The sequence below is a fragment of the Leucoraja erinacea genome, chromosome 2 (assembly GCF_028641065.1).
Source record: "Leucoraja erinacea ecotype New England chromosome 2, Leri_hhj_1, whole genome shotgun sequence".
Lineage (NCBI taxonomy): Eukaryota > Metazoa > Chordata > Chondrichthyes > Rajiformes > Rajidae > Leucoraja > Leucoraja erinaceus.
Window position 1 is genome coordinate 116,559,791 of NC_073378.1, and position 21,821 is coordinate 116,581,611.

At 43.8% G+C, this 21,821-nt stretch overlaps 1 protein-coding gene and 1 long non-coding RNA gene across 3 annotated transcripts in view; one reads left to right on the forward strand and one right to left on the reverse strand.

The window, feature by feature from the left end:
- Positions 1–862: 862 nt before the first annotated feature.
- LOC129714589 (uncharacterized) lies at positions 863–17,022 on the reverse strand. The gene is made up of 3 exons (XR_008726366.1): positions 16,583–17,022; positions 7,419–7,611; positions 863–2,638 (listed from the first exon to the last, which is right to left on the reverse strand). It is a non-coding gene; the product is annotated as an uncharacterized LOC129714589 (long non-coding RNA).
- Positions 17,023–17,130: 108 nt separating this feature from the next.
- The window catches only part of rbm33a (RNA binding motif protein 33a), a 150,616-nt gene continuing 145,925 nt past the window's right edge, over positions 17,131–21,821 (forward strand). For both annotated transcript variants that reach the window (XM_055664312.1, XM_055664313.1), the window contains exon 1: positions 17,131–17,295. In XM_055664312.1, the coding sequence (XP_055520287.1) occupies positions 17,277–17,295 (19 nt within the window). In that variant the 5' untranslated portion in view covers positions 17,131–17,276. The remainder of the gene's footprint in view (positions 17,296–21,821) is intronic.

The following is a 21,821-nucleotide window of genomic DNA, read 5'->3' on the forward strand; positions in this document are numbered from 1 at the left end:
CTTTCTCTCTCCGTCCCCTTCCCCTTCCCAGTTCTCCCACTAGTCTTACTGTCTCTGCCTACATTCTATCTTTGTCACACCTCCTCTCCTGTCTGATGTATTCTACCATTAGCTCTGTTCAGCCTTTCTTAAATGCTGCCTCACCCGATGAGTTACTCCAGCATTTTGTGTCTACTAAAATGTAACATGTAGGGACCAACAATTGTGAAGCAAACAATTGCCTTTAATGAATCAAGATTTGAGTATGAAGAATGTATCCTCCCCAAATTCTCGTCAATCCCCAATTATCATCCCAACCATCACTTTGGAAGAACGGTCTTGTGTACTTGCACAAATAAGGGCAAGCATGTAATGGTATGGTAACCATTGCATGTGCTGTGCTTGGGATACCAGAACGCATCCCAGATCCCAGCTGTGCTTGGGATCACAGAACAGTTACCATTTGTGATCCCAAGCACAGCTGCTCTTCACCATGCATTGGAAAGTTTCTAGGCCATTGGGTCTTATTGATGTGTATGGATCAGAACTGCATGCTGTGGTGCATTGATCGGTGCTGGGAGGGGATCGTGCAATATTCACAATATTCTGTTGCTATTTTCAGCATTTCATTGAAGAATACACAACAGTTTGTTTCAGACAGGTGATGTGCAATTAAATGAGTTCTATACAGGGATATGAACCTGAATAGAAAAAATTGATACATAAATATTTATAAAGAACCATAAAATATGAAGTGGTTATTATTCCTACTTGTGTGCATTCACCCATGAAAATTCATGACATTTCTGTCGACATCTTCCATAAACAGTTCAGCTGTGCAAACACATAACATGGACAGTTGATGAACTATTAAGGACCATTCATGAACTTTTCCGAGCAAACATCAAATTTAATTAAATCGTGAACATTCGTTCAACTATGTGTTATTGGAGCATTTTCAGTTAACATTGGAAGTTAGGCGCTGGAACGTTTGACTTTTCTGACTGCGTGGTATCATGGGAAGAGGAAATAATTGACACTTGGGAAGAGGAAATAATTGACTCTTGAATTGTAACCTAGTATTCAAAGAAGGCTGGGATGTAGGACATTAACCTTTACAAAACTAAACATGGGGCAGTTGTTGCAAAAGATAATGAGTATATTTTTGGTCTCAGGTGCAGCTTCGCCTGTCGTTTATTAAAAGGTGAACAAGGAGGTGAAGAAACGTGGATTTGGAGATACTGGTTCACACAAAAGGACCCAACATGCAGGAGTAACAGCGGGTCAGGCAGCATCTCTGGCGAACATGTATAGGTGATGTTTCGGGTCGGGACTCTTCTTCAAGCAAGGAGATAAATGCCTTTGCACATGGAATGAATGACACAAATTTTCAGATCGCATCCAAAATAATCTACTCTTTTTTGTATGAAGTAAACATATTTCTCGTTCAAAGAAACAGAAAATGCTGGAAAATCTTAGCATGCCTGGCAGTATCTGTGGAATGAGATACAATCAATGTTTTGGATCTGCAACCCAATGTAAAAAGTCCAACATTTTTGCTGTAGTTTTAAGTTTTGTATTCGGGGAAAATCACAGAAAAGAGCCAACAATAGCAATAAAGATTCTTCCTTTATAGGACTTTGATTGAATTATTCAATGGCACTCTATTGTCAGATGTACAGTCCCTAGGTCCAGAAAAAGTATTTGTTTTGCATAAAATGGAAATGTACATGGAGTTTTCTCCTTCTCCACCTCCTGCCTCCCCTGGGCGGTAGAGTTGCTGCCTTACAGAGCCAAAGACCCAGGTTTGATCCTGACTACGGGTGCTGTCTGTGAGAATATATTGAGTATGTAAGTAACAGATACAATAAAATAGGAGAATCAAATAGTAGAATAAGTAAAAGATCAGCTTGACCTTTTGGGTCTGGAATAAACTGATGTTTGCAATTCTGTACCATACTAGAGGAGCTGATGGAATCATTAAGCTTGCATACCAAACTCTTCTGTTGGTTCATCCTGTTATGCTTGTTAAAGAACAATTGCTGGGAGAGGATGCTGGTTATCCGTGGACTGGAAATTGGGTAAATAGAAACTTCTGTGTGTAATTGATAAGGATCCTTACCATTGACTAGTTCCTATTATGGAGAAGTTTTGTAAACACAGTTTGTGATCGATATAACCACAGTATGACGTATTGTGTTAGTGACAAGTATACTTTGAATGGGTACAGCTTGTGATTGATTTGTGTAAACGTCATTGCTGCAACTCTGTATAAGCATGTTTCCTACACACTATAAAAGGCCCTCTATCTCTTGGTTCATTGGAGTGGTGGCTAGGGAGGGTCAAGTGCCTGTTGCTTACTTGACTGGTGTATCCCCGACACTCCCGCCGGCAGTAAAGCTTGAGTTGGTTTACCTAACCCATTGTGTGTTGTCTGTTTTTAAGTAAGCAAACTTTATCATCTGTACAGACTTTTAAAGTTCTTCCTGTGACCACATGGATTTTTTCCAAGCGTCCAGTTTCCTCCCATGCTGCAAAGACGTACAGGTTTATAGGTTAATTGGCTTTGGCAAAAATTGTAAATTGTCCCTCTTGTGTAGGATACTGCTAATGTCGCTGGTCGGCGCAGACTCGGTGGGCCATATCTCTGAAACTGAAACTAAAAGAGATGTGGAATGAATGTGCGTTATATATGTGAGTGCAATTAATTTCAATTTACTTATATTTCAAAATTATTTCCACTCGCTTGCTATCATTAATGTGGAAAAAAGACAATTAAAATATAATGTTTGTGTTCTTTACTTCAGCTATTGTAATTAACCTATACTCCCAACAAGCCTATTCCCTATTGACAGAAATATATTTACGGTAACAGAGGCTTTTAGTTCAAATTTTGTGTGATGAATAAGCAAAACAATAATTAACAATAATATATAACACAAATACATATAGAAAATATTAATTAAGTTTCCAGGTCTGAAAATTGTCCAGTGTACATAAAAAAATGAGATTATTTTCCAATCCAACTCTTGGTTTTTCATATAGTCATACAGCACAAAACAGGCCATTGATACAACTTGCCCATGCCGACCAAGGTGCCTCATCTACACTAGTCCCACATGCCTGTGTTTGGCCCATACCCCTCTCAACCTTTCTTGTCCATATCTTTTAAACATTGTTATAGTACCTGCCTCAATTCCCTCCTCCAGCAACTTGTTCCAGGTACTCACCACCAATGTCCCCTATAAGCTGTGTGCGCGCACACATGTTTTGCAACCAGCGCACAAAGAAAATTTATGTGCGCACAAAAGGATTTTCATGGATTTTGAAATTGTAAAAAAAAATCTCCGCTATAAAATGTATCTGCTATAAATGAAAGCAAAGAAATTTTATAGTGTAGATTTTTTTTTCCGAATTCCAAAATCCGCGGCCCAATCCAGCTCTGGGGACAGCTGCAGCCCACTCTGGCATCAATTGGACCCTTTCGCGGGCCGCATCCGGTCCGTGGGCGCCATATCTGGCCCCGTGCTTCACCCGGGAGAGGGCCTGGGTAAAATACTCTGTGAATCTACCCTATCTATTCCCATCATGATCATATACACCTCCATAAGATCACTCCTCATCCTCCTGTGCTCCAAGGAATAATATACTAGGCTGCCCAACCCCCCCCCCCCCCCCCCCCCCCCCCCCCCCCCCCCCCTCAGGCCCTCAAGTCTTGGCAACAACCTTTTAAATCTCTATATCCTTTCCAGCTGAACAACATCTTTCCGAAAACAGGGTGGCCAAAACTGAACATGGTTCTCCAAATGTGGCCTCACCAACATCTTATACAACTGTAACATGGCAACCCAACTTCTCCACTCAACACCCAGACTGATGAAGGCCAACGTGCTGAAAACCTTCTTGGCCACCCTATCTACCCGTGACACTACCTTCAAGAAACTAAGTACCTGCCCCCCTAGATCCCTCTGCTCTACAATACTTGCAAGTGCCTGCCATTAACTTTAAAGTGTGTGACTTGGTTTGACTTCCCAAAATGCAGTACCCTGCACTTATCTGCATTAAACTCCATTAACCATTCCTCAGCCCACTTGCCCAACTGATCAAGATTCTGCTGTAATCTTTGATAACCATCTTTGCTATTTACAATACCACCCGCAAATTCACTAATCCTGCCTTGTACATTCTCTTCCAAATTGTTGGTATAAACCACAAACAGCAATGGGCCCAGCACTGATTGCTGAAGCACAGCACTAGTCACAAGTCTCCAGTTAGAAAAATAACCTCTTCCCATCCATGAAGCCAATTTTCTATGCAGTTGACTAGTTCACCCTAGATCAAATGTGATCTACTGTTCCTTGTTTCCACTTCTCTACTTTCATCTTTTATCTTCTCACCATCCAGAGACCTAAGCAGTCCTTCCAGACGAGGTAGTCATTCATTTGAGTAGTGTGATAGATTTGTTATTCAAAATAGAGAACATTGGAGAAACTAAATACAATTTGAGCGATTGTTTTGCAGAGCACCTGTGTTCAGTCTGCAGGAGAGATACTGAGCTTTTGGTTGCCTCCCACTTCAATTCACCATCCCCTCCCACTCTGCCTTCACTGTCTTTGGCCGACTGCACTATTACAATGTCTCACGTGGTGTGGAATCCAGGTCTCTTTTTGAACTCAATTGAAAAGGTAAGAAATAGGAAGAAAACAAACTTAAAACACCGATAAGACAAAACAAACTGCACATTTGCATCTCTACTCTGTTAAAAGTTAAGGGAAAACAACAAATAAACAGTTAATTTCCACATAGTGTTAACGCATATCTAAAGAACAAAGGAAAAGAAAATAACTGTGTGTGGCTCCACCCCCACACAACTTCTTAAAGAGACACTATCTCTTAAAACACATGAGACTCTAAAAATATTTATCATGTAGAAGAGCAAACTCATTCAATGACATCCTATTTCATCTGAATTATAGGATTAATTCAACATTCACCCAGAACCGGTTCCACAAACAAGTAATAGTCTTTAAACTTACTCACTCAAAACCCTTTTTTTCTGTGACATTCACTCACAAATTTCCATACCTCATGCAATATGCTGAATCTCAGATATTCACACACTTTAAAGCAATAAAATTCTCACTCAAAAGTAAAACACAGTTATACACACCTCACGGAAATCATGCAAACTCTTAAAACTTTGATACACCCAAATACGTTCATACTTTGTTCATAAATACAACACATACTGAAGAACACTCGACCCAAAACACACATTTACACATCCCTTGTATCGCAATCGACTCTCTCTCTCCCCACTGCTGCTGCTGCTGCTGCTGCTCCCTCCCTCTTAGACATGGGCAGAAAAGCATCAGGTACACAGACTTGTCCGAGAGGGGTGAGCAAGAGGCCCATCTAAGAGTCAACCACGCAGCCCTTTTGTTTCCAAAAATCACGTTGCATGGTAGAGGCATCCCCCTGCATTAACATTACATCACCCATGTCTGGCAGAGCCGTTCTGTCCACTAGAATCTTTGGTTCTGTGGGGACCAATGTGCAGAATTCGCAAGCTGCCGTGCGGGCAATGATGTCAGCTAGGGCATTCCCCTGGAAGACTTTGTCATGGCCACTCATATGAACATTGCACTTAATAATGGCCAGATGGACTGGGAGGGCTAAGGCTTGCAGTGGGTTTGTCACATAGAGTTGGAAGGGGCGACCAGATAGAGGGCGTCCAGTGGATGGTGCAGTCGCCAGTGCTGTTATTAAATTGTGAAAGTCTTCTTCTTGTTGGAATGAGAGAGTGAATTGCTACGGTACCTTAGCAGAGACAAGGGGTGACAGTAGTTTAGTGTATAATGCCACGTCGGGGATTCACTGCCGGCAAAAATTAGCCAAGCCCAGAAAAGCCTTCATCTGCTTAGGGGTGGTTGGGCTGGTGTGGTTCACAATGGGATCCTCCCGGGTCGGTGTCAATGATCGTTCTGTAGCACTGAGCAATATACCAAATATTTACTTGCGTCTGACCCAGAACTACCTTCCCTTTGGGTAGAATGTAACCCCAGCAATGGAAGGCTTTTAGTAACTCATCAGTGTCCTCAGTATTACCCTTTGGCCTAATACTTGCACGCAAAAGGTCTTCAAGCCGTGGGGCAGCCTTGGGGACTGAAGTTGTTTCAAGATTGTTTTAACCTGTGCCGATTATTGGTCGCGGTTAAAGTTCCCGTCTCCTGCATAAGTGCGATACGTTGTCGTAAATCTTTGCCAGAAATCATGTGCTGATTTCTTGGGTAAGGGTCTGCATTCAATTACTTTGCCCATATCAATAGGTCGTTTCAGGTATTGAGTCAGGGCGGTCAGCACAACCTCAATTCTTGCGGGGTCATTAGGGTACAGTGCCTCGAGAGGCACCCAAGTTGTAGCATTCAGGAGGGTCTTCCCATCGCACCCCCTCAGTGGGATTTAGGATGGCGGACTTAGGGGAAACACATCCATCACAGCTGCCTCATACATGGTCAGCGTCGACCGTACATAATTTACAAATCCTGGTGGGTCTTTAATTTGGTCTGGGGCATTTTTAGAGATCAACAGCATCTCCTGTGGCTTCCAGTGGCTGAATACATGCATTACTGCTGACGGACCATTTGGTCTGGGTTCAGCCATTGGATTTGGCAATATCTCATTGGCAATACCTTTTTAGTCTTTTTAGTTTTCTGTTGTTTCTCGGCCTTGCGTTTCCTCTGCGCTTTTTGTTTCACTCTCTCACTGATAGATTCAATTACTGCTCCTCCTTCCTCTTCTGCCTCAGCCCTTTCCGTTCCTCTTTCTCATCTTCCTTTTTAGTTTCCGAGTCGCTATCAGTATCATTTTCTTCTGGGGGTGCCCTTCCCTGTTGGGGTGCCGGAGCCCCCCCAACCCCCGAGGGGATATTAGTGGGGTAGTTATTGCTGCTAGGGACTGGTGGTCTGGGCATATGGGGGAGGTGGTCTACACCATTCCCAAATTTATTCCTCATCCCCCTCTTCTATAAACAAGGTCGCCATGCCAGACAAGGGGCCCTTTGGGACATTTTGCTTAGGTTTCCGTGTTTGCATTACCAATTGTTTATTATTCTGTTGGCCAACCGTTTCTCTTTTTTTAAATATTTTCACATGATCATCATGTAATCTTTATGTTTTTCTGGATCCAAATAACACATATGTTGTACCGGAGATCCCTCATCACTCTTATCCCGAGTCTGTCTCATTATTCGGCTCTATGTCAATAAACAATTTCCACGGATAAACATCCGACCTGTTCAATTTCTTTTAAACTTGATTATTTCACCTTATTAATTTCCACAGACTACCTTTCCTAGTCTGACCTACTCAATCAATAAAATTTCCACAGACTGCACATAGTCTGACCTGCTCAATCAACAATCACAAGAATAAACTTACCTTACGATGTCCGTCTAAAGGATCTCGGCAGGGAACCAGATCAACCTCAGACGAGGGACCACGGTGTTCCCAGGCACTCTCAGGAGTTCAAACTCAATGGATCCGATAGTGCACGTTTTACTCCCTTCAAGGTGCCGGCCAGACCGCAGCCTCTTATTTGTCATCATAGATAGTCCCAGCGAGATCCTGCCGACTACGCCAATGTTAAGGTCCAATCCGTTTCAATAAACAACAACACAATAAAGTTAGTAGTTAAACAAATACTTCTTTATTTTAGCATGCGGGAGTGGGGAGATAAGCTCAAGGTATGATTGATCACATTCCCAGAGCTCCTCGTGGTCCCACTCAAAGATGTAACGTTCAAACACCGTACATTAAACTCCACAGTCAGCAATTCAGCAATTCTTTATCTTACAGAACATTCTTGAATAGAATCCCGCTGTGTCCATATATGGTAATATTAAAGATCGGTAGTCTCTTCCGATTTCAGAAAATTTATGTCTTTATTTCTTTATATGGTATTGCTCCAAGAATTCCTTATATCTGCAGATTCAAGCGGCCTTGTTTCTGACCTTGATGACTCAGCGTATGTACATTTCTATTTAGCTGAATATTCAGAATAAAGTGCAAGGTACCCAGTGTCTGTACATTTCAATCTGGCTGAGTATTCAGACTAAAGGGCAAGATACCCATTTTATATACTCCTACATCTACAAGCAGAGTGTCCACTTTGTAACCTCTTAACTTTATAATTACTTTCAGAGACACCTCATCTTAAGTGCTCATAATCAAACTTTCCATTTTTATGTAACTCATCTTTATTTCTCTGTATCAGAATTGGCCATTTCTGCCTGTCATTAATTTTCATATTCCTCTTGTATAGCTTTTCCTGCTGGGTTCATACTGTCATTGCCTCATTATGAGCAGTTGCACAGAGAAAACAATAGCATAATGCAACTGTAACTGTTTATCGGGTAATTGGCCTTCGCACAGTGACGCAGTGGTAGAGTTGCTACCTTACAGCGCCAGAGAACCGGGTTCCAACCTGACTACGGGTGCTGTCTGTACGGAATTTGTACTTTGCATGGTGTCATTCTCATTGATTCGTGGTTGAAAATTGTTCAATAATTTAGTGTGGGCAATGGGAGTGCAGCGAATATCACTTTGGGCTGCACATGATGTGCATAATGTGAGATGACTTATTTTGCTGAGGATAGGCTAGAAAGAAGAGAGATACATGAAAATGCAATGTTGGAATCTTGAGGAAAAGATAATGCGCTGGAAGTACTCAACGGGTCAGGCAGCATCTGTGGAGGAAAATGGGAAGACAATGTTTCAGGTCAGGACCCTTTTTCGGACAGACCTAAAATGTTGCCTGTCCATCTCCCTCCACAGATAGCCTTACATTAGATCTAATTTAATGACCATTCAAAATCTCTCTCAATTTGCATGGCATTGTTAGATAAAGCAATGGAGGGTATCTTCACTGTAGAGACAGCACTTTGTCTCTACGAGTGATAGATTCGATGTGATGAGGTTTCATGAAGTAATCGTCCAACCTTAATTTAAGCTGCCTCCTTTTCCCATAAACACACTTCTTGTTGGTGCTAGTGATGATAATTGTTCACACGAAGAGCTAGTATTAATGATAGATATCATACATCAACATGTATCTGTTCCCTTACTAAATCTTTTATATGTTATGATAAATAAACAAATCTTCCTCCTTATTTTTCAAACTAATCTGCTCCATGAAAGGCATTACCAGTTGTTGCCTTGGCAACCTGTCTTCATTTCAGCATTTGTTTGTTTTTCAAACTCATGCTAAATTCTCCCTTCAATTATGCATATTGCTGAAACTTGATAGCTACAGACCGAGAGCTGGAAATTGGGAAATCTTTCATTGGCTGGCATGGACAAGAATTGCCAAAGGGCTCCTTCAATGCAATGAAGTTCTACGATTCTCTGAGGATTGTGAAGAAATAGACGTCAAAGGGTGGGAGAGAGTAAATAAAAAGATGAAGGCCAGAAGGATTGAAGCTAGCGATAATTACAAGAAATGGGAGACTATTAGTGTAACTGCAAAGGTAAAGAAGTAGAGCAGTTTGAACTACGTAAAGAGAAGGAAAATACCAATCTGTGATTGGAAGTCGTTATTAGAGTAAGGAAAATAGAGTCATAGAGATACAGTGTGGAAACAGGCCGTTTGGCCCAACTTGCCCACAATGGCCACCATGTCCCAGCTGCACTAGTCCCACCTGCCAGCTTTGGTCCATATCCCTCCAAAGCTGTCTTATCCATGTACCTGTCTAACTGTTCTTAAATGTTGGAATAGTCCCTGCCTCAACTACCTCCTCTGGCAAAGTGTTTAAGAAGGAACTGCAGATGTTGGAAAATTGAAGGTACACAAAAATGCTGGAGAAACTCAACGGGTGCAGCAGCATCTATGGGGCGAAGGAAATAGGCAACGTTTCAGGCTAAGAAGAAGGGTTTTCGGCCCGAAACGTTGCCTATTTCCTTCGCTCCATAGATGCTGCTGCACCCGCTGAGTTTCTCCAGCATTTCTGTGTACCAACCTTCTCTGGCAGCTTGTTTCAGACATCCACCTTGAAAATGTTACCCCTCAGATTCTTATTCAATCTTTCCCCCTTCACTTTAAACCTATGTCCTCTTGTCCTCGATTCACCCACTCTGGGCAAGACTCTGCATCTACTCAATCTATTCCTTTCATGATTTTATACACGTCAATAAGATCGCCCCTCATCCTCCTGCGCACCAAGGAATAGAGTCCCAGTCTACTCAATCTCTCGCTATAGTACAGACCCTCTAGCTCTGGCAACAGCCTCGTAAATCTTCTCTGTACCCATTCCAGCTTGACAACATCTTTCCTATAACATGGTGCCCAGGACTGATCACAATACTCTAAAATGCAGCCTCGCCAACATCTTATACAACTGCAACATAACCTCCCAGCTTCTATACTCAATACTCTGACTGATGAAGGCCAATGTGCCAAACGCCTTTTTGACCACCCTATCTGTACGAAGATGTATAAGCACTGAGTGGTTCAGCTTCGTATATAAGTTCTTCCCACGATAAGTTCATCATCGGCTGTCACATGAAATGATTATGACTGTCCCCTTCTCTCCATAGGGTCGTCTACTTGTGGGTCTGCAGATGTCTGTAGAGGCCGATCTGCGATCTACGCACCTTGGTGCAACGTGGGCAGTGGAGACTGGCGGTGGTTGGTACTCGTCGAGCCCCCTTTTCTCTATCCTTACGATGCTGTCGCTTTGTCTCTGCAACACGCCGTAGTTCCATTTCGTGATGTGCAGCTCCTTCCTGCACAGATTTCCTCCAGGAGCGCCTGTCCAGTGCAATGTGCTCCCAGTTGCTCGATGTGAGGTGGAATTTCTTCAGACTGTTCTTAATGTTGTCCTTGAAGCGTTTCTTTGGCCCGCCGGGGGCTCGCTGACCTTCCTTCAATTGAGAGTACAGGATTTGTTTAGGGAGATGTGTTTTGGACATGTGGATGACATGGCCAGTCCATTGAAGTTGGTGCTGCATTATTGTGGTGGTGATGTTGGTCATGTTGGCTTCCTCCAGAACACTGATGTTGGTGCGTTTGTCCTCCCAGCTGATCCTCAGAATCTTCTGTAAGGATCTTTGATGGTATTGTTCCAGGGCTCTCAGGTGCCTGCTGTAGGTGGTTCATGACTCGGCTCCATACAACAGGGTGGAGAGGACAATGGCTCTGTAGACCAACAGTTTTGTTTGAACCTTTAGGTCTCGGTCTCAAAAGATTCGTTTCCCAAGTCTGACATAGGCTCCACTGACTTTTCAAGAGTGGTGTCGCCCACTTTTATATTGGGCTGGGTAGATGGCTGGTTGGGTGGAGGTTGATGTAGGACCTGCGTCTTCTTGATATTTAAGGCTAGGCCCATGGCTCTGTATGCCTTGGCGAAAGCATTCAGGGTGTCCTGGAGGTCCTCTGCAGAGTGTGCTGCAATGGCACAGTCGTTCGCATACTGAAGCTCCATGATGGCGTTGTTACTGACTTTGTTCTTGGCCTTCAACCTATTAAGGTTGAAGAGCCCACTGTCAGTTCTGTAGAGGATTGGGATCCCCTGTGGCAGCTCTTCACCAATGAGGTGAAGTATGGCAGCAATGAAGATGACAAACAGGGTGGGTGCGATGATGCATCAATGTTTGACCCCCGTTTCCACAGTGAAGGGCTCGGACTTAGAGCCGCAATTGCTGAGCACTGTGACCGACATGCCATCATATAGAAGCCTCAATATTCTGATGTACTTATCGTGACAACCATACCTTGATAGAGCCATCAGCAGTGGGACCAAGGCGCTCACAGCTCACACAGCGAGTAACCCGTCCACCGCTGCCATACGAGTTCTTTATTAACAGAATACATAGAGTAAATACACAACATTGTTGTAGGTTAAAGCTCCTAGATGAATCTGAAGAATAGCCGAACCGGCACATTAGATGACATAGTGGAAATCCGAACTGCATAACGGATCAGGTGTACAACAGTGAAATCAGACATGGATCAAATCAGCTAATAGTGATTGATCTACATCCTCCTTCTTAAGCATAAGCCCGCAAACTAAATAAAAGTATATAAAACTCCAAACATCACAATATAAGGATGTAAACATTAACTAAAACAACAGCTAAGCAATGGTGGATAGGAAATGAGAATTGGTCGGTGGGGGAGCTGCAAGCCGGCAGCCCTGCCAGCCGCGTGTTAGTTTTTTCAACTTTTTAATTTAATATAAGCCCCCCATGAGAAATTTTATCTAACTCTGAAATTGGAGTTAGACAAAAGCTGGAGTAGCTCAGCAGGACAGGCAGCACAGCGACTCTGGAGAGAAGACCCTTCTTCAGACTGAACTGAACTCTCGTCGGTGAGAGTACTTGTGATTGTCTGAAGAAGGGTCTCAACCAGAAACGCAACCCTCTCCCCAGAGCCCCTGCCCATCCCGCTGAGCCACCACAGACAGAGAGTTGAAGGTAGACACAGGGGGGTCCACCTTCAACTTCAGAGCCAAACAATAAACGCAGAGTGCTGGAGGAACTCAGCGGGCAAGGCAGCACTCACGGAAGGAACATATCACTTATTTTCGCCAGCATTTCTAAACGTAGTTTCCAGTGACCGTTTGACGAAGTAACTAGCAGTGCCAATAATACACAACGCACCACATGTGAGGCAGGGTGTCCAACTGTGGAGGTAATGTTCACCAAAATCATTTATTATAAACGTGGAAACAACATACAAGGAAGGGTCCAAGGGTCACTCGGCCGAATAACGTTAGGCTACAGATAGACACAAAAAGCTGGAGTAACTCAACGGGACAGGCAGCATCCCCGGAGAGAAGTAATGGACAACGCTTGGCTATGGCAGCTTTCGGACTCGTGAGTGTTATTAATATTGACCTCGGTCAAAAAAGCTGAAACAGGGCAGGTGACATATTTTAACTAACTTTAAAATCTCCAGTATTGCACGGCACCACATACGGACATGGTTCCGTGTATCACAGAGAGACAAGACCACTGGAGATTCTTTTAAATGTATTATTGGGTCTTGTGCTAATATATCTAATAACATAACAAATACAAGAAATGTATGACAAGGCAAGCCCATTACAACAGCCCAATGTTCGAACACCTACGGCAGCTGTCAAATGCACCACTCTCCTTCTACCAGCACCCTGCCTCCACAGTCTACCTTCGATTTTCCAGCATCTGCAGTTCTTTCTTAAACACTGTATCACTTATCAGGAGCTGCCACGGGCCAGGACACCCCCCCTCCCAACAGAAAGGAACCGCAGATGCAGCCGTCACTGCAAAATGTCGAAGAAGGAACTGCAGATGCTGGAAAACCTCAGCCGGTGACCCGAAACGTTGCCCATTTCCTTTGCTCCATAGATCCTGCCTCACCCGCTGGGTTTCTCCAGCATTTTGTCTACCGCAAAACGTCAATGGTTCCGGGAATGCCGAGGCAACAGGGTGAGAGAGAGGGAGTGAGAGAGCTAGAGAGGGACGAGATGGGGAGAGGGAGAGAGAGAGAGAGAGGGGAGGGAGAGAGCGAAAGACAGAGAGACACAACGTGGGTCAGTAGGTAAATTGAATGATTAACCTGTTGCTCACCAAGAAGCTCACCAAGAAGAAACCCTCAATCATGATGGTAAGTTTTAAGATCTAAGTTGCATCGATCTACATTCCTCAGTAAATGTAATTGTGTTTTGAACAAGTATTAATGACGCCGCGTGTATTATAATCAAAGGAACACGGCGTCATTAATACTTGTTCAAAACACAATTACATTTACTGAGGAATGTGGATCGATGCATTGACGACACATTGTATAACTACTTGTTAACTACTGGCTGTTAACAAGTGCTACAGCAGTAGTTAACAAATCGTTTGTGTCTGATGGCCGTGCAGCGGTTGTTATCCATGTTCGTTTTGCAAAAAAATCCGTATGGCGAATGTTTTATTTTAAATCTTTATTTAACAAAGTGAATTTGTATTTCCGTACGAAATACGGAAAATTAACGCGGGGGCCCCCTTAGGCGCGGGGCCCAATTGGGAGAAATCGGTCTAATCGGATTAAGGCCGGCTCTGCCTGCAAGGATACACTTGATCCCAGCTGCCTATACCCGTCCCATGCACCCTTCTTATCCTTGACCAATGCTTCAATTTCTCTTGCCAGCCAAACTTCCTTACATTTGCCTGCCTTGTCCTTCACTCTAATAGGGACATGCACATCCTAAGCTTTTGTCAACAATCTTTTAAAATCATCCCACTTGAAATCTTCAAGTTCCCCTGAAACAACCTGCCTCAATCAACTTGAGCAAGACTTTCTCTCATACCCTCAAAGTTGGCCTTACTACAATTTAGCATTTTAACACATGGACCCTCTCTGTCCCTATCCAGAACTATCTTAAACCTATTCGAACAGTGATCACTGGTCCCAAAAGGCTCTTCCATGAACACTTCATTCACTTGCCATTCCTAATTTCCCAAGACTAGATCAAGTGTTGCCTTCTCACGCGTGGGGCCCTCTACATATTGCCCTCGAAAACTCTCCTGAATACCTTCTAGAAATTCCCTCCAATCTAAACCTTTCACACTATGATTTTCCCAGTCAATATTGGGAAAGTTAAAATCCCCTACTATAGCGACCTTATTTGACTTGCAGCTGTCTGCAATCTACTGGCATATTTGTTCTTCTCATTACTGTTGACTATTTGGGGGTCTGTAGTACACCCCAACAAGGTGATCATCCCTTTCTTGTTCCTCAGCTCCACCCATATAGTCTCACTAGTTTGTAATGTCACCACTCACCAATGTGGTGACATCCTCCTTAATCAATAACACAACCCCCCTTCCTCTTTTACCCTCACCCCTGTCTCTCCTGAAGCACCTGTATCCCGGAACATTGAGCTGGCCCTCCTGGCCCTCCTTTAACCAAGTTTCAGTAATGGCTACAAAGTCCCAGTCACACCTACCTATCCATGCACTAAGCTCATCTGCCTTACCCGTCAGGCCTCTTGCATTTAAATACATGCAGTTTAAAACAACCTTCCTTTCTCGCTCTCTGCCTCTCCTGCCTCTCCTGTCCTCTAACCTTTCTCTCACCACCCTCTATACCAACTTCTAACCTCTCACCTGTCTCTGTCCTGTATGAGATCCCACCCCCCTGCCAATCTAGTTTAAACCCATGTAGCATTAGCAAACCTGCCTACCAAGATGTTGGTACTCCTTCAATTAAGGTGCAAGACATCCTTTTTGTACAGATCTCCTCTGCCCCAGAAGAGACCATAATGGTCCAGAAATCTAAATCCCTGCTGCCTCCACCACACACTCATCTCCCCTTTCTTTCTGTTCTTACCCTCTCTAGCACGAGGTATTGGAAGCAAACTAGAGACTACCCTGGAGGTCCTGCTTTTCAGCCTTTTACCTAATTCCCTAAACATGTTGCAGAATCTCCTTCCTCTTCCTACCTACATAGCATGTGCCAACATGCAAAACAACTTCCAGCTGCTCCCCTTCCCTCTTGAGGATGTCATGCAGCCGCACCGAGATGTCCTGGACCCTGGCACCAGGGAGGCAGCACACCATCCTGTATGTTTAGACTGCTGCCGCATAATCAACATCATTTAAGCTCAGGAGGTCCATTTGGCAGTGATTTTGTCATTATACCTCGTTTTAAAAAGATGGTATACCAGAAATCTTAACGGCTGAGAATGAATTATAACTTGCGATTTTTTTATGTGAAAGTCATTTGTTTTACCAGAGCAAGCATTCAGGTCTCATGTACATTCATTTAGCTTCTTTAAGATTACACAATTCCCTTATTACTTGTGGTTACCATGTCTTTATGGGTTTTTTCCTCCAAATGCCCTCTCTGTCTCCTACTGTCTTTAAACTTTAGACATTAGAGATACAGTGTGGAAACAAGTCCATGCCGACCAGCAATCATTCCATACATTAGCACTATCCGACACACTAGGGACAGTTTACAATTTATAGAAGCTAATTAACCGACAAACCTGTACATCTTTGGAGTATGGGAGGAAACCATAGCACCCAGAGAAAAACCACATGTTCACAGGGAGAACGTACAAATTCCTTGCAGACAGCAGCTGTAGTCAGGATTAAATTCAGGTCTCTGGCGCTGTAAGGCAGTAACTCTACTGCTGCACCACTGTCTCACCCTGTGTTGTTTTCACCTTAAGTAATATTTAATTGTCTTTAGCAACTTTTTCATTTTTAACCTACAAGTGTTTAAAGAAAATGTAGCATTCATTTAAATTGGGATGGAGATAATGATCAGCTCAGACTTCAAAGGGCATGCAGTATCTCACTTTGAGTCTAAAAAATATACAACTTTATTATGGTTCTACAACTTATCGCCAAGAATGATTACTGAAATAATCAGAGGATTCTTCTTGAATTCTTGAACACACCAAGTCAATTCTGGAGAAATGGCTAATCTTAAACATATTTGTAGTCATTTTGTATGGAGGATGTTGGACCATGGCTTCCCAATTGCTGTAAGTCTCCACTAAACCCTGACAATAGGAGAGCATGCCCCAAATCAATAAGGATAAATGTTCCATTTGAAGAAGGATTCTCACATGAAACGTCAACTGTTCCGTTTCTCCAGAGATGTTGCTTGACTCGCTGAGTTGCTCCAGCACTTTGTGTCTATCTTCAGGTTAAATGCTCCACACAGTTAGATCAACCACATATGTATATTCGGGTCTGCTGGACATCAAACCACAAGTTATTGCCGTCGTCCAGCAATTAGAGAAAATATCTAATTCTCTGAAAGCTTTTGCAATGTGATCAGGTCGGGATCCTTTGCCTTAAAATAAACATAACTGAGGTATGGGAAATGTTCAAAGAAAATCAAAGAGAAGATTTTCAAAAGAATCAAAAAGAAAATCAAAGAGAAGATTTTCAAAAGAATCAAAAAGAAAATCAAAGAGAAGATTTTCTCCAAACACTCAACAACAAACTTCTCCCACATTCGGTCTGTCTCAATGTTCATTTGTTGACCCGTCTATACGCATGCGCGGCTGCGAAGGCAGTCTGCCAGTCCTCCAGTATCCCGTGATGCTGCGGGTGACGGCGCAAGGCCGCCATGTTGTGATTTTCTCTCCGGAGAGACGGAGACGGAGACGAGCCGGCGGGGGCGGGTGGGGGGGAAATTCAGAAAAGAAGGAACATTTCAGTCCTGACTATCGTTTTGTGGCCCGGTGAAGCGCGGCTCCAGGTTAATGCAAGGCGGGCGGTGAGCACAAGAAGTGTAACGAGGGTCCCTTCGCCATGGCTTGCAATGCACAGGGTAAGCGACAGTTAACGTCAGTGGCAACAGCGCAGGCCCTGGGACTGGGGGCTTCACTATGGCCGAGGCTCACGGTGGCTGAAGAGGCCACAATCCTCACCCTGGTAGAACAACAAACACAGGTGTCCTGTAATGCGCGGCCTGTAGGAGCTTGACGGCCTCACTTGTTCGCCATGGGCCTGATGGGGTTTAATCGGTGTCCATCGCCGTCGTCCCTGTATTTGTGCATGTCGGGGAGGGAAAGGTTGTGGGTGGTGGGGATTAATGACTGCGCTGTTGTTTTAAGGTTCCTTTTTACGAGAAGTGAGTTTTGTGAACGGCCGTGTGTTCGCCACTCCCCTGATGATGTTTTCCCAATTGCTTTGAGTCTTGAGTCAAAATAAACAGTTCTGAATACGCGGTTAACATGGCTGCCATCCTCGGGGATGCAAATATTAGTTCGTCAAAGGTGCGGGTCCTTTGTCATTTACAATTTCTTTTTTTAAAACTGTTTTCCTCCTTTTCGTTGTATTTCACAAACTTGCGCAATTTCCGATCTCAGTCAAATCTTTCTACGGGTTCCAATATGCGTTTAGGTTTTTTTGTTTATCCCTTTCATTGTCATTTCTCGACTGAGTTTGTTTTTTTTTACTTTGTCAATACTTCAGTTGTCATAATATTTACCGAAAGGGAGCACAGTTATTAAATTGAATTACACGGATTTGGTAGCTTTCCTTTGTCCACGGCTACAAATGCTGATTGTCAGACAAACGACCATTTTGAAAAATAATGTTTTTATTTTCATTCTATGTTTATCTCTTGTGTGTTTTACTCTTAATCTTGGCATTGTTTGTCAATGTCTTGACGTGGGAATGATGAAGGGCTTATAGATAACCCATTGTTTAAAAAAGTGTGGCCAAATGCTGGATGAGTAAAAACAGAAACAGAAATTACTGGGAAATATCCAACAGTTCATGAAGAATTTGTGGAAAGGGGAATACTTCCATCTTCCCATCTCTCCCTAACTGATGTTATCAAACCTTTTAACATCGACAGCATTTTTAAAATATCCTAAATTGCTCAATGTTAGAATAATGTGATGATTAATCTTATCAGTGACTTTTAATTAAAATCAACCTAATCCAACAAATTTTGGTCACTTGTTATTGTTTTGTCAGTTTCAGGCTCCAGTTCAGTAACATTCAATGGTAACATTTCCAGAGCTGTTTTTAAGTTACTGAATGGTTTAGAGTTTTTGGTGCATCAAAAAAGGCTATTATTAAGATAGCTCTGTCAAATAATTGTAACCACAGCCGACAGGTATTTTGTGTAATTCACACGTTGCACTATTTAACAGCTGGCAAAAGTCAAATATTTTATTCGGCCCATATATTCACGTAGGCTAACATATTTTTAGTCTGGTCCCTTGGTAGTGGGAATTTTTGCTTTTGCTCTCTGTGCATTCAGAGTTCGCTGGCTTCAAGTGCAGGATTGCATCACTGGGCAGAGTTTAGGTAGGTTACAATTGGATGGGGGGGGGGGTTGTGTGTTCATTGCACGGTTTGTGCGTGGCCTCTGTTTGTACCTGTTTGATAATGCGCTTGAAGCATTATTTTTCTCCTTCAACCCTTTCTGTGATGGAGCAGTAAAGTGCTTGTTTTTGGAATCTGGTGTGCAGACACATCTGATAATGTGACACATCTGGTGTGCAGACATGTCTAATGATTTAACAATGATTCTACTCACTAGGGCTGATGGCGGTTATCAGAGACTGGATGCTTATCTGAGAATACAATTTATTCTGCAAGTAGAATTTAATGATTTTATGGAATCAGCATTGGTTGTACTTTTCCAGTGTTTGTGATGGTTCCAAAGCATGAAAAGGAGGGCAAGGGGGACGGGTATCATGGCTGCTCAATGACCATAAGTGTGATGTTATGTGTCAGGTCTTGTCTTTGAGCACACCTTTTCTCAATTAGCTGGTACATTGGAGGCAGTGGTGTCTACCTGTGAGGTAGACAGAATGTGGAATGTGACCCTTGTTTTCCTGGATCTTGTGCACTTAGATTGTAAGGGTCGTTCTGTGGACGTGAGGGGCTGATCTCCCAAATTTACGCTTGTACTTCAGTGAAAGAGTCAATGTTGGCTCGGAGTTCGATCTCCAAATTAATCCTGGCAAGTGCTGTATCCATTCTGTAAAGAGAGTCAGAGTCAATTTAATTGTCATTTGGACCCCTGGAGGTCCAAACGAAATGCCGTTTCTGCAGCCATACATTACACACAAATAGACCCCAGACACAACATAATTACATTTTACATAAACATCCATCACATAGCTGTGATGGAAGGCCAAATAAACTTATCTCTCCACTCTCTCCCCCCCGATGTCAGAGTCAAAGTCAAAGCCCCCGGCTGGCGATGGCGATTGTCCCGCGGCCATTAAAGCCACGCCGGGTGGTGCAAGGTCGCACACCGGGTCTTGGTGTTGGAGCCCCCGGTGTGCGCTCGCAAAGTCCCGCGGCCATTCCAGCCGCGCGGGGCAGTGATGTCAGGCCCCGCTCCAGGAGCTCTTCAACCCCGCAACTCGGGCGGGAGAACTTGCCGTTGCAAGAGCCCCGAAAAGCGGTCTCCCTCCAGGGAGTCGCGGGCTCCCAGTGCCGTCGTCCGCAGACCCGCAGCAGCAGCCCCCGCAGCAGCAGCAGCGCTCCTCCACCGCTCCACCCGCTCCGGTCTCGGCCAGCTCCGCGACGGCAACGGTCAGTCGGCACCAGAGTCCCCGGCTTCTTCCCGTTGGAGGCCGCTCCTCGTTGCGGCCTCAACGACACCTGAGACCCGACGAGAAAAGGTCGGGTCTCCAGTGCAGGGAGAGATTCAAAAATTATGAAAGAAAACTGGCAGTGAACATAAAATCTGACTGCAAAAGTTTTTATAGATATGTGAAAAGAAAGAGATTAGCTAAAACAAATGTAGGTCCCTTGCAGTCAGAAACAGGTGAGTTGATCATGGGGAACCAGGATATGGCGGACCAATTGAATAACTACTTTGGTTCCGTCTTCACTAAGGAAGACATAAATGATCTGCCGGAAATAGCAGGGGCCCGCGGGTCAAAGGAGGTGGAGGAATTGAGTGAAATCCAGGTTAGTCGGGAAGTGGTGTTGGGTAAATTGAATGGATTAAAGGCCGATAAATCCCCAGGGCCAGATAGGCTGCATCCCAGAGTACTTAAGGAAGTAGCTCCAGAAATAGTGGATGCATTAGTAATAATCTTTCAAAACTCCTTAGATTCTGGAGTAGTTCCAGAGGATTGGCGGGTAGCAAACGTAACCCCACTTTTTAAGAAGGGAAGGAGAGAGAAAACGGGGAATTACAGACCAGTTAGCCTAACATCGGTAGTGGGGAAACTGCTAGAGTCAGTTATTAAAGATGGGATAGCAGCACATTTAGAAAGTGGTGAAATCATTGGACAAAGTCAGCATGGATTTACGAAAGGTAAATCATGTCTGACGAATCTTATAGAATTTTTCGAGGATGTAACTAGTAGCGTGGATAAGGGAGAACCAGTGGATGTGGTGTATCTGGACTTCCAGAAGGCTTTCGACAAGGTCCCACATAAGAGATTAGTATACAAACTTAAAGCACATGGCATTGGGGGTTCAGTATTGATGTGGATAGAGAACTGGCTGGCAAACAGGAAGCAGAGAGTAGGAGTAAACGGGTCCTTTTCACAATGGCAGGCAGTGACTAGTGGGGTACCGCAAGGCTCAGTACTGGGACCCCAGCTATTTACAATATATATTAATGATCTGGATGAAGGAATTGAAGGCAATATCTCCAAGTTTGCCGATGACACTAAGCTGGGGGGCAGTGTTAGGTTGAGGAGGATGCTAGGAGACTGCAAAGTGACTTGGATAGGCTGGGTGAGTGGGCAAATGTTTGGCAGATGCAGTTTAATGTGGATAAATGTGAGGTTATCCATTTTGGTGGCAAAAACGGGAAAGCAGATTATTATCTAAACGGTGGCCGATTGGGAAAGGGGGAGATGCAGCGAGACCTGGGTGTCATGGTACACCAGTCATTGAAGGTAGGCATGCAGGTGCAGCAGGCAGTAAAGAAAGCGAATGGCATGTTGGCTTTCATAGCAAGAGGATTTGAGTATAGGAGCAGGGAGGTTCTACTGCAGTTGTATAGGGTCTTGGTGAGACCACACCTGGAGTATTGCGTGCAGTTTTGGTCTCCAAATCTGAGGAAGGACATTATTGCCATAGAGGGAGTGCAGAGAAGGTTCACCAGACTGATTCCTGGGATGTCAGGACTGTCTTATGAAGAAAGACTGGATAGACTTGGTTTATACTCTCTAGAGTTTAGGAGATTGAGAGGGGATCTTATAGAAACTTACAAAATTCTTAAGGGGTTGGACAGGCTAGATGCAGGAAGATTTTTTCCGATGTTGGGGAAGTCCAGGACAAGGGGTCACAGCTTAAGGATAAGGGGGAAATCCTTTAAAACCGAGATGAGGAGAACGTTTTTCACACAGAGAGTGGTGAATC